Source organism: Eimeria necatrix, genomic scaffold, assembly GCF_000499385.1.
Source record: "Eimeria necatrix Houghton genomic scaffold, Enh_scaff121, whole genome shotgun sequence".
Classification (NCBI taxonomy): Eukaryota; Apicomplexa; class Conoidasida; order Eucoccidiorida; family Eimeriidae; genus Eimeria; species Eimeria necatrix.
Window position 1 is genome coordinate 76,901 of NW_013651986.1, and position 11,173 is coordinate 88,073.

At 59.6% G+C, this 11,173-nt stretch overlaps 3 protein-coding genes across 3 annotated transcripts; 1 reads left to right on the top strand and 2 right to left on the bottom strand.

Moving 5' to 3' along the window:
- Positions 1-580: 580 nt before the first annotated feature.
- On the top strand, positions 581-3,739 carry ENH_00007730 (hypothetical protein, conserved; the record flags this gene model as incomplete). The annotated part of the gene is made up of 3 exons (XM_013578599.1): positions 581-1,040; positions 1,608-2,373; positions 2,755-3,739. The coding sequence occupies 3 exons, from the start codon at positions 581-583 to the stop codon at positions 3,737-3,739; spliced, it is 2,211 nt and encodes a 736-aa protein (XP_013434053.1).
- Positions 3,740-5,953: 2,214 nt separating this feature from the next.
- ENH_00007740 (hypothetical protein, conserved) lies at positions 5,954-7,069 on the bottom strand (the record flags this gene model as incomplete). The annotated part of the gene is made up of 1 exon (XM_013578600.1): positions 5,954-7,069. One exon carries the CDS (start codon positions 7,067-7,069, stop codon positions 5,954-5,956), a length of 1,116 nt encoding a protein of 371 aa, XP_013434054.1.
- Positions 7,070-7,344: 275 nt separating this feature from the next.
- Positions 7,345-8,354, bottom strand: ENH_00007750 (hypothetical protein; the record flags this gene model as incomplete). Its single annotated transcript, XM_013578601.1, is given in 2 exon segments — positions 7,345-8,259; positions 8,265-8,354. Coding segments are annotated over 2 exon segments (1,005 nt in total).
- Between the last annotated feature and the right edge of the window lie 2,819 nt (positions 8,355-11,173).

Genomic DNA, 11,173 nt, shown 5'->3' on the forward strand with positions numbered 1-11,173 from the left:
CAACGGGGGTCTGGGGGCCCCTGTGGTGCAGTGGGGGCCTCTGGCTGTGTGCGGGCCCCTTGTGCAGCAGCTGCTCAAACCCTAAACCCTAGCCGCTAAACCCTAAACCCTAAACCCTAGCGGGCTGGGCCGCAGCTCAACGGCCGCACACGGGCCTGCTGCTGCTGCGCCGCGCTGCTGCTGCCCCAGGGCTTGCCTTTCTGCTGCTGGAGAGCAGCAGCAAGCAGCAGACATGAAAGGAAATTGAAGAAGAAGGGGCAGCAGCAGCAGACACGGAAGCAAAACTCCTCGGAAAGGCAGAAGCTGCTGCTGCTTCGCTGCTGCTGCTTCCCGAGAGCCGCCAGCAGCACAGAGACTAAGAGACACAAAGAGACACAAGAAGCAGCAAAAGGGGGCCCAGCTCTTTTGCTGTGGGGCCCCACAGGCAGCTGCTGGAGCTTGAGGTGTACAGACACCTCATGACTGGGGGGTGCCTCACACATGTGCGCAGAGCAGCAGCAGCAGCAGCAGCAGCGGCAGCAGCAGCGGCAGGGGAGCCGCAGCAGCTGGAAGCAACAAGCAGCAGCAAGCAACAGCAAAAATGGGACTGCTTTCAGCAGCAGCAGCTGTCTTGTGCCGCTCCAAACGCGCTATGCTGCTGCTGCTGCTCCTGCTGCTTCTGCAGGTGCAAGTAGGGAACGTCAATGAAGTCTCAGCAGCAGCAGCAGCAACCGCAGCAGCAGCAGCAGCAGCGCCACCAGCAGCAGCAGCAGCAGCAGCAGCAGAAAGCCCAGAGAGGCGCCCCTGCACTGTGAAGTCGACTGAGGGCTCGCCCTGCAGCTCCGACCCCCCTTTACACCAGCAGCAGCAGCAGCAGCAACAGCAGCAACAGCAGCAGCAGCAGCAGCAGCCGGAGGCGCCAATAATATCGGATGAGCTGCTGCTGGATCTGCTGCGGCGAGCCGAAGAGATACGAAGGGGGCCCCCAGAGGGGCCCCCCGCTGGCTGGGAGGTCTTGTCCAAAAATGTGAATTGTATAGTCTATAGGAGACAGCGCCGAGGTGGGGCCCCCTGCTGCTGCTGCTGCTGCTGTTGCTGCTGCTGCTGCTGCTGCTGCTGCTGCTCTTTTAGTCGTCTCCCTTCTCTTCGTCCTTTCTGTCTTCCTGGGCCTTCTTTTGACTGCGCCTCCACTTTCTCCCCTTGCTGCTGCTGCTCTTGCTGCTGCTGTTGTTGTTGTTGCTGTTGCTATTGTTGCTGCTGCTGCTGCTGCTGTTGCTGCTGCTGCTGTTGCTGCTGCTGGCTGCTTGTGTCTCCCTCTGTGTCCCTCTGCTGTCTCCTTTTGTCTTCGCGCTAGGGCCCTCCTGTCTCCTCTTGTGCTTGGAGTGTCTTTGTCTCTTTTTTATTTTTTGTTTCTTTTTTTTTCTTTTATTCCAGTTTATCTTTTTTCCTTTTTGTCTCTTTTTAATTTCCTTTCTTTTTCTCCTTTTGTCTTCTTTCCCTGCAACTGCTTCTCCTCTGTTTCTGCTGTTTTTGTCCCCTGCTGCTGCTGCTGCTGCAAATGCTCCTCTGCGTGTCTGTGCATGCTGCTGCTGCTGCTGCTGCTGCTGCTGCTGCTGCTGCTGCTGCAGGCCAGTCAGACTACGAGTACGCAGTGTGGGGCCGCTTTGCAGACATTTCTGCTGCTGCTTATCTTTCCACTTTAAATTCGCTGCCCCTCAGAAGCTCTTGGGACTCCACTGTGAAGGACATTCAGCTGCTGCAGCTCAAGCAGACGCCAGCTGCTGCTGCTCCTCCCAGCAGCAGCAGCAGCAGCAGCAGCAGCAGCAGCAGCAGCAGCAGCAGCGGCGGCGGCGGCGGCGGCGGCGGGGAGGGGGAAGAAGCTACCCAGGGGGCCCCCAGCGGAGAGGGGGGCCCCCAGAGGGGCCCCCAAGTGTACCCTGTGGGGGGCCCCGAATATGAAGAATTGATTTATTGGCGAGTGGGCCTCCCGTGGCCAGCAAAGGACCGGGACTTTGTGTTTGCCCGCCGGCTGCGCGGCTACAGAATCGCCAGCAGCAGCAGCAGCAGCAGCAGCAGCAGCAGCAGCAGCAGAGTGCATGCGCTCGTCTGCGGGCAGCTGCAGGCCGAGAGCGATGCTGCGCCCCCCGTGAGCGACGCTGTGAGGGTCACCACATTTGAAGCAGCAGTTGTGGCTTTTCCAGACAACGAAGAGGCCCCCGAGGGGGCCCCCGAGGGGGCCCCCGAGGGGGCCGCTGAGGGGCCCCTGGGGGCCCCTGGGGCCCCCGAAGCCGCCAGCCCAGCAGCAGGCCCCGGGGGGGCCCCCCGGGGGGCCCCCGGAGGTGACCCTGAGAAGAAAGGAGTGACCTATGTGGCCCTCCACTATGACAGGTCCAGGTGAGGCCTCTTGCAGAGGTTTTGGGGTCCACCAGGGGGCCCCCAATGGGGGGCCCCCGGGGGCCCCCAATGGGGGCCCCCACGGAGCCCCCCGGGGGCCCCCGGTGGGGGCCCTTTAAGAGGGCTCCTCCTTAAGGGCCCCCAGGGCCTCTGAGTCTGCATCAGTAGCAGCAGCAGCACAACCACTAGCAGCGCCAGAAGCAACACAGCCACTAGCAGCAGCACCAGCAGCAGCACAGCCAGCAGCAGCAGCAGCAGCAGCAGCACAGCCAGCAGCAGCAGCAGCAGCAGCACAGCCAGCAGCAGCAGCAGCAGCAGCAGCAGCACAGCCAGCAGCAGCAGCAGCAGCAGCAGCAGTGTGTGGTGCGGGTTTCTGTGCAGCTCCCCAGTGCCCACGTGGCTTCGGTCTTACATCGCAGCACATTCGCTGCCTTCTACAATGGAGGCCCTTAGAGAGAATGCTTTGCGGCTGGTGGCTTCTTCGGGGAGGGTACTGGACCCGGGGGCCCTCAGGGGCCCCCAGGGGGCCCCCCTGACTGCGCAGCAGCTGGCACTTCTTGACCAGCAGTTCCAAATCCACAGTCCCCAGTGGCGGAGGCCCCAAGAAGGGGCCCCCCAGGACTCAGGGGGGCCCCTCAGAGGGCCCCCGGCCCGGCAAGTCCCTGTTGAGAGGCACCTGCAGCTGCAGGAGCAGCAGCAGGAGCCGCAGCAGCAGCAGCAGCAGGGCCTGCAGCAGCAACAGCAGTTGGAGCTGCTGCAGCTGCAGCCCTCAGGGGCCACCGCAGAGGCCTCCGGTGCCGGTGCCGCCTCAGCCCCTGCAGCAGCAGCAGCAGCAGCAGCAGCAGCAACAGCAGCAGCAGCAGACGAGATCAAGCAGATCGACGTGCACGGAAGCCTCAGAGGGGCCTCTTGCCGTGTGCAGCCAGCTGCTGTACCCCTTAGTCAGGGGGGCCCCTACGAAGTACCCCTGGGGGCCCCCCCAGCTGCTGGTGCAGCAGAGGCTGCCGGAGCAGCAGCTGCTCCTCGGGGACTTCCCTGGCTGCTGCCGCTGCAGCAGCAGTGGGGGCCCCCTGCAGCAGCACGGTGGGCCCTTAGGGGGGCCCTGCGTCTGTTGGGGCCCAAGAAACTGGGGCCCCCCTGCAGCTGCAGCGGCGCGGGGCAGGGGGGCCCCCCAGCGTGGCCACAGGGGGGCCCCCAGAGTCCCCCCTGTGACTTGTGTCTGTTTTCGGGGCCCCCCTGGGGCCCCCAACTGCTGCGCGTGGCAGCAGCAAGAGGGGCCTGGGCTGCGGTGCCTCCCGAGCAGCATTTGGGGCCCGTCACCCCCAAAGAAAGCTGGGGGAAAGGGGCCCCTTGGAGCTGGCATTGAAGGCTTTTGAAGGCCAATTTGAAGCGCCAGCTGAAAGCGCAATTCAGGTGTACGTACACCCCAGAGCAGCAGAAAGAGTTGAAAGGAGGCTGTGGGGCCCCGGGCGCTTCTGAGGCAAGAAGCTGTCTGTGTGTCTGTTTGGCAGCAAAAAGAGGCAGCCTGTGCTGCAGCAAAAAGACAAAAGAAGGGCAGCAGCAGCAGCAGCAGCAGCAGCCTATGGAGAGCCAAAGGGCCCAGAAAGAGCCCAGCTGCAGCAGCTTGGCCCAGCTGCAGCAGCGCGGCAGCTGAATCAGTAGGGCCAGCAGCAGCAGCAGCAGCAGCAGCAGCAGAGCCAAACTTTATGCCTCATTCAGTGCATCTTCTTGTGTCTTTTGCCTTATTTAATAAAATGTTTTAAATTGAAAGTGTGAAGAAGCAAAGAGCAGGCAAAGACGCAAAAGGAGAAAAAATTAAGACACAAAAAAGACTTCTGGGCCCATTCTGCCTATAGACTTATTTGCTGCTGCAGCAGCTGCAGCAGCTGCAGCAGCTGCAGCAGCTGAATGTGTCTCTGCCGTAACAAGCTGCTGCGCCTGAAGCTGCCTCCCTTGATAAATTGCTGCAGCAGCTCTTGCTACTTGCTGCTGCAGCAGCTAGACGTGCCTCTGTTGTTACTAGCTGCAGCAGCAGCTAGAGCTCCATCTTTAACTCGCTGCTGCAGCAGCTAAAGCTGTTTCTTTTGTACGGAGCCCCTGCAGCAGCTAAAGCTGCCTTTAGTATAACTAGCTGCTGCACCTAAAGCTGCCTGTGTTGCTGCTTGCTGCTGCGCTCCGCAGCCTGCCTTCTTGCTGCTGCAGCGCAGCACGCCCCACTAGCTGCTGCCCCAGCCACCTCTCTAACCAAATCTTCCCTGCTGCTTCTGCTGTTCACTTCTAGACCTCCAAATGAGTACAGAGCTGCTTGCTATTCAGCTAGCTAGCAACTCAGCTAGCTATCTCGTTAGCTAGCTAGCCACCTAGCTAGCCACCTAGCTAGCTAGCTGGCCAGCCAGCGGAGGGAATATGGCGTCGCCTCCGTTGCATCCAACTTCTACGGCCTGCAGGCCAATTCATCTACCTACTAAGATGGCTACCTAGCTAGCTGCTCGGCTAGCTATCTAGCTCTCTGCCCAGCTAGCCAGCAACCTTATCTTGCTCGCTAGCCAGCTAGCTAGCTAGCTACGCGTCCGGCCGTCTGCGCCGCGCGCGAGCAGCGAATCTCTACCCGCCTACCACCTGGCTCCGCAGGTCACCACCTAGCTAGCTAGCTAGCCAGCCAGCTAGATGGGTAGCTAGCTAGCTAGCCAGCCAGCTAGCTAGATGGGGAGCTAGCTAGCTAGCGAAGGGAACGGAAGGAAAGTGTACCTTTAAGACTCGCAGGTTGGTTGGTCTATCCTCCCCCCGGCCAAAACAAATCGCGAAAAGAGAAGGGGCAGCGCACGGCCACGGCGAAACGACAGGGAGCTCTTGGGCTCCTGTGCAATCTGGCCAGCAGCTGAGCCCTTTGGCTCCTCAAAAGGCTTTTATTTTCGTGGAAATTAACATTATTAACATTATTTGAAGATACTAAAGCTCGGCGAGGCCGCGGGAGGACAGCGGCAGCCTGCAGAGGACCCGCTCGGCTCGACCCCCGGCTCCAGCTGTCTAGACACCTCAGAACATGCACTAACAGTCCACGGGCAGGAGACACACACACAACCCAAGCACCCCACAGCTGGTTTAGGGGGGAGGGGGCCCCCCTGGGGGCCCCTCGAAGCGCGCACATACCAGCTAACTACAACGCTCCCGCAGGGCACTCAGCAGCTGGCTGACGAGAAAGCTACCTAGGTAGCTAGCTAGCTGCGAGCTAGCTAGCTAGCTAGCTAGCTAGCTGGCGGGCAAAGCGCTCAGGACTCACGACGCCCACATAGGGCCCCAGCGCTGCATTTTCGCTAGCTTGGACAGCTAGCTGCAAGGGAGCGGAGGAGCCAGGGGGCCCCCACCGGGGGCCCCCTTCTCCTTGAGCCAGCTAGCTAGCTAGCTGGCTAGCTAGCCTACGAAAAGACCCCGCCGCGAAGCCGTGTCGGCGAGTGGAAGCGGGCTAGAACAAGTGAAAGCACTAAATACGAAACTCTGGCTGACCCCTGCTGCTGCTGCTGCTGTTTCGGCGGCTGTTCCGGCTGCAGCTGCTGCTGCTGCTGCTGCTGCTGTTCAAGGGTCACCTGAAGCAAGACTGATCTGGCGAAGGGGCCTCTGGGGCCTCCTTTTGTGGAATGCTGTTGATTTGCGGGCAGGAAGAGGCGCTCGAAGCAGAACTGGGGTTGTGCGCCCCGGCCGGGCTGCTGCTGCTGCTGCTGCTGCTGCTGCTGCTGCTGCTGCTGCTGCTCTTCCACTCGCCCGGGAGGGCCCCGGGGGCCTCTGAAACGCGAAGCAAAGAACAAGGCCCTCTAGAATCTAGACGGCAATCCCCAGCAGCAGCGCTGCTGCTGCTGCCGCTAGAACTTACAAAGGAAGGGGCCCCTGGGCTGAGTCCTGGGGGGCAGCCAATGCCCCCCACGGGGAAGGAACTGAACAAAAATGAGAAGTCTTGTTGCAGCTGCAGCAGTACCTGCTGCTGCTGCAGTTGCTCCCGAAGCACCTTCTGCTGTTCTTGCTGCACCTGCTGCTGCAGCAGTTGCTGCTGCTGCTGCAGTTGCTGCTGCTGCTGCAGCTGCTGCTGCTGCTGCAGCTGCTGCTGCTGCTGCAGCTGCTGTTGCACTGCCGTGGACGGCAACGGCAGCACCGCAAGCTGGGCCAGGAGACCCTCTATTCCAAGGTCGGTCTCCGGCGGCGGCGGCTGCTGCTGCTGCTGCCGCTGCTGCTGCCGCTGCTGCTGCTGCAGCTGCTCCTGCAGCTCCTGCTGCAGCAGCTCTTCCTGGCGGTGCTGCTGCTGAATGAGGAACTGCTGCAGCTGCTGCTGCTGCAGCTGCTGCTGCTGCAGCTGCTGCTGCTGCAGCTGTTGTTGCTGGAGCTGCTGCTGCAGCTGTTGTTGCTGGAGCTGCTGCTGCTGCAGCTGCTGTTGCTGGAGCTGCTGCTGCTGCAGCTGCTGCTGCTGCTGCTGCAGCTGCTGCTCCAGCGCAAACGCAGAACGCCGGCTCTGCGCAGGCCGAGGCGGGGGGCCCCTCCTGGGACCCAATCCCTGTCTGGAATGTAATGGGAGAGTTGGGGGCCCCTCGAGGGCCCCCCGGGCCCTGTACAGATCAAGCACGGGGGGCCCCCCCGGGGCTGCTGCAGCAGCAGCTAAGCCCATGCAGTTAAGAAGAGCCTCACAGTCTCGCAGCAGCTGCTGCTGCATCCTGGAATGGGCCAGTTCTGCTGCTGCAACGCCGCTGCTGCTCCTGTAGCCGCTGCTGCTGTTGCTACTCGGGGTGCTGCTCACACTCGTGCTGCTGCAGCCGCTGCTTTTGCTGCTGCTGCTGCTCCCCCCACCGCCGCACTTGCTGCTGCTGCTGCCCGGGGCAGGGATACCGCCAGCGAACCCTAGGCGCTGCGTAGCAGCTGCATATTTCTTTTGTTGCTGCTGCTGCTGCTGCAGCAGCAACTGCTGCTGCTGAAAAAAAGGGCTCTCTCTCACACTCCTCTGACCGGCGCGTTGGGGGCCCCCAAGGGGCCCCCCTTTGCTGCCCTTAGGCCCTGGAGGGAGGGGCCCTGTGTCATCTTGAGGCAGCGGTCGGAGCTCCGCCGCAGAATGCTGCAGCAGCAACAGCAGCAGCAGCAGCAGCAGCAGCAGCAACAGCTGGCCTCTAGGGGCGGGGCAGGCGTGTGCTTCTGCCGTTGCTCCAGCAGCAGACGCAGCATCGAGTCAGCAGCACAAGAAGCAGCAAGATGCAGCGGCAGCAGGCATGCCACAAAGTGCAGCAGCAGCAGCAGCAACAGCAGCAGCAACAGCAGCAACAGCAGCAACAGCAACAGCAGCAAATGCACAATTACCGCGTATTTGCAATTTATGCCAGCGTGGCATCTTCCTCTCATAAATCGAGAACAGGGCGCAGCTTTGAAGTCAGACCTGTAGCAGCAGCAGCAGCAACGGAGAAGCGAAGACCAACGCAGCAGCAGCAGCAGCAGCAGGAGGGGTGGCAGCAGCAGAACGGCAGGCAGCAGCAGCAGCAGACAGGAAAGAACGAACCGAAGCGCGAAACATGAGTGCTCATCCACAGACCGTTTGCTGCTGCTTTTGCTGCTGTTGCTGCTGCTGGTGTTGAAAGACACTGCTGAACTGCTGTTGCTGCTGCGGCGGCAGCTGCTGCTGCTGCTGTTGCTTCTGCTGTGTCTAGCTCTACTACAGGCTCTACTCTGCTGAAGTTTGACTACAGCTACTGGTGCTGCTGTGCGGCTGCTGCTGTCGGCGTGCTGCTGCTGCTGCTGCTGCTGTGCTGCTGTGCTGCTGCTGTGCTGCTGCTCTTGCTGCAGCTCCTGCTGCTCACTTGGAACCAACGCTCCGCTGGGCCTCCAAAGTCTGTGGACGGCGACACGGAGACAGCAGTCTTTCAGCCCCAACATAAGAAGTCATTCATTAGGCAGCAGCAGCAGCAGCAGCAGCAGCAGCCAGAAGCAAACATAAAAAGGAGAAGCAGAAACATGAACTGCAGCAGAAGCCCTAGCCCCGTCCCAGCAGACAAGGTTTCCTGCCCGGAAAAGAGGAGCAGCGCGGCTCCTCTAGACGCTACTCAAGTCCTAAACCCTAAACCCTAAACCCTCAAACACACCACTCCCCCCTCACCGCCGCCACTGCCCCCAAACACCAAGCCCTGAACCCTCTCGGGACCCCCAGCCAGAGCCCCAAATAAAGGTTTAGGGTTTTTATTTCTTGCTTTAGGGTTTAGGGTTTACCTGCTCAGTCTTCGTCTCGGTGTTTGTCGCTGCAACGGGATTCGCTACCCCGCCCTCCTGCAGCAGCAGCAGCAGCAGCAGCAGCAGTGCGCGGCGTTAACCGCAGCAAGCAGCTCTAGACGGCGAATTAGCTACGGGAAAATTGAGGAGCAGCAAAAAAGCTCGCAGGAGCAGCAGCAGCACAAAGCCCACAAGCCTCAACCCCGAGGCTGAACACGGCAGCAGCTGCTGCGCCGGCCGGGCAACGGGATCGATCGTTCCCGTCAGTCCCTCAGGCATGTTTAGTGCTAAGCAGCACTTAAATAGCTTTTTAAGCAGCAAAGAGAGGGTTTATGCAGGGCTGGAGGCCAGCAGCAGCAGCAGCAGCCGCAGGAACAGCAGCACCGGCAGCAGGAACCTCACAGAGGGGGCAGGCTCCACTTCAGCGGTATGTACACCCGACAACGTATTCGGGGGCCTGGGAGGCCCCATTTTTGAATTTGCAAGAATTGAATAACTGCCAGGAGCCGCATTAGTATTGCTGCTGCTGCTGTTGGCGCGGGCGCAGAGCTGCTGCTGCTGCTGCTCCTGCTGCTGCTGCTGCTGTAGTGATCAGTGCGCTGCGCACTGCGGCGTAGTCCAGTGCCGCCACGTCGTTGGTGCAGTCCTCCCTGGATTCCTACTCTCCACGGAATGGCATTTCAAATAAAGATATTAAATAGTTAAAAGTGCCAGAGACACTCGAGATGAAGGGTGCTAATTCTTTTACACTAGAGCCTCACCGCGCTGTGCACACAGCCTCACCCAGCCCCAAACCTGCGGCCAGTGCCTTGCTGCCATTAGGCACGGGCAGCACCCAACCAGCTGCAGCAAAACACTTTTAAAATGGTTTATCTTCGCGAGTGCAAGAAAATAGGCCTTCTCCGGCGGAGTCCGTGGGACGCCGCGGCGCCGCGCGCAGCAGCCTACGCCCCCGCTGCCACCAACCCCCCCAAGTTGCAGATCTCTTGCTGCTGCGCGTTCTGTGGTGGAATTTTCGTTAATTTCGGCTAAGTCCGCGCCCCTAGCCCCTCCCCAGCCCATGTGCTGCAGTGGGGCCTGGGGACGGGGCCCCAGGGCAGCCACTGGTGTTCTTGTGCCACAGTTGTCTGTGCAGAAAAGGCTCGCGGGCCTCCCCCCAGCATTTGCGGCCAAAGTCCTCAGCCTGAAATGTGTGCTGCTGGGCTGCGGCCGCAGCTAAGAAGCTGCAGGGGCAATAAAGCTGTGGGGCTGCGTTGAGTTCAGTCGAGGCACTTGTGCTGTTTTGACTCAACTGAAGAAGTCTAAGGTCAAAAAAGCCCAGGTTGACTGCAACGCAGCGGCGCTTTGCTGGGGAAACTTTTGCCCCAGGTGGCTGCAGCAAAAGCCACGCCAGGCCGCACTACAGCTGCGCTGGAGGCTACGCACCAGAATGAGGGGTCCCACGAATGGGATTATCACTTGGAGACACTTTGTCTTTGCAATTCTGCCGCTGCCTTTGTGACGCAAAGCAACTTAATTTCGCAACTTAGACAGCCAATGGTGCCAGTAAAACTTACATCCCTCCTGTTGCCTGTAACTGCGCTGGAGTTGCAAGATGGCTGTAAGGCCAGTCTACTTAGCTCGAGAGAAGAAGACCCCTGCGCTGCATGTTCATGATAAAAGAAAACCAATTGCTATAGAATAGGGCGCTTGATGGAAGTCGAAAACGACCGCAACGACAACCGTGGTCCTATAGGAACAACCGGGTCGATAGTCCAGCACGCATTTGCTTCCATTTGCATTCCGCCGGCACCTGCTGCTCCTCCTCTGACCTTCTGAAGTTTATCGCATGTCCTCATGACTTCACATGCACTTCCCCTCATGCCTTAACGCAGTGGGGCTCCTCTGCTGCCTTCACACACTGGCGACTTCTACAAAATAGCCAGATCGAATTGGGGTTTGCCAGCTATTGCACAGCTGGTGCTAGCCCTCTTGGCAGAGGTCCCTATGCCACACTCGTAGATAGCACTTTAAAATAAAAAAATGTTTCTGCAGAAGAGCTAGAGGCAGAGCCACTTTGAATGCTTTATTCGGAGTGAGGGAAAGCCACTCCGGCGTGAGCGCTTATTGCCCATGCAGGGAGCCCCACAGCACACCATTATTCCTGCATCTTGCACATATAATCAACCGACTTGTCGCAGTTGCTCAGGGTAAACTGAAATAAAAGGCAGCAGCACTTCGAGCCTGGCACTGCGCCTAATGCTGATTGTTCTAGCACCTTTAGCGGGAGGTCTTTTTGCTTCAGCAGCAGCTGGCGCCGTATCCCCTAAGCCCTAAAACCATAGGTAATCTGCATTTTTTGCTCCAGCCTTAACTGCAGTGACCATAATGATCCTTGATTCTTTTCATCCCACAGCGGCAACGGGGAAGGACCCAACCCACAATCGACAGTGACACGTTTGGGACTTGTAATGTCCTTAACCAGCAGAAAGCCTCTGCTGATTCTTCTACGAAGCATTTCCCAGATACTGCTTCAACTGGAGAGAGGAGGTACTGATTTCTTTTTTCTGTGGGAGACGCAGCTATTCTG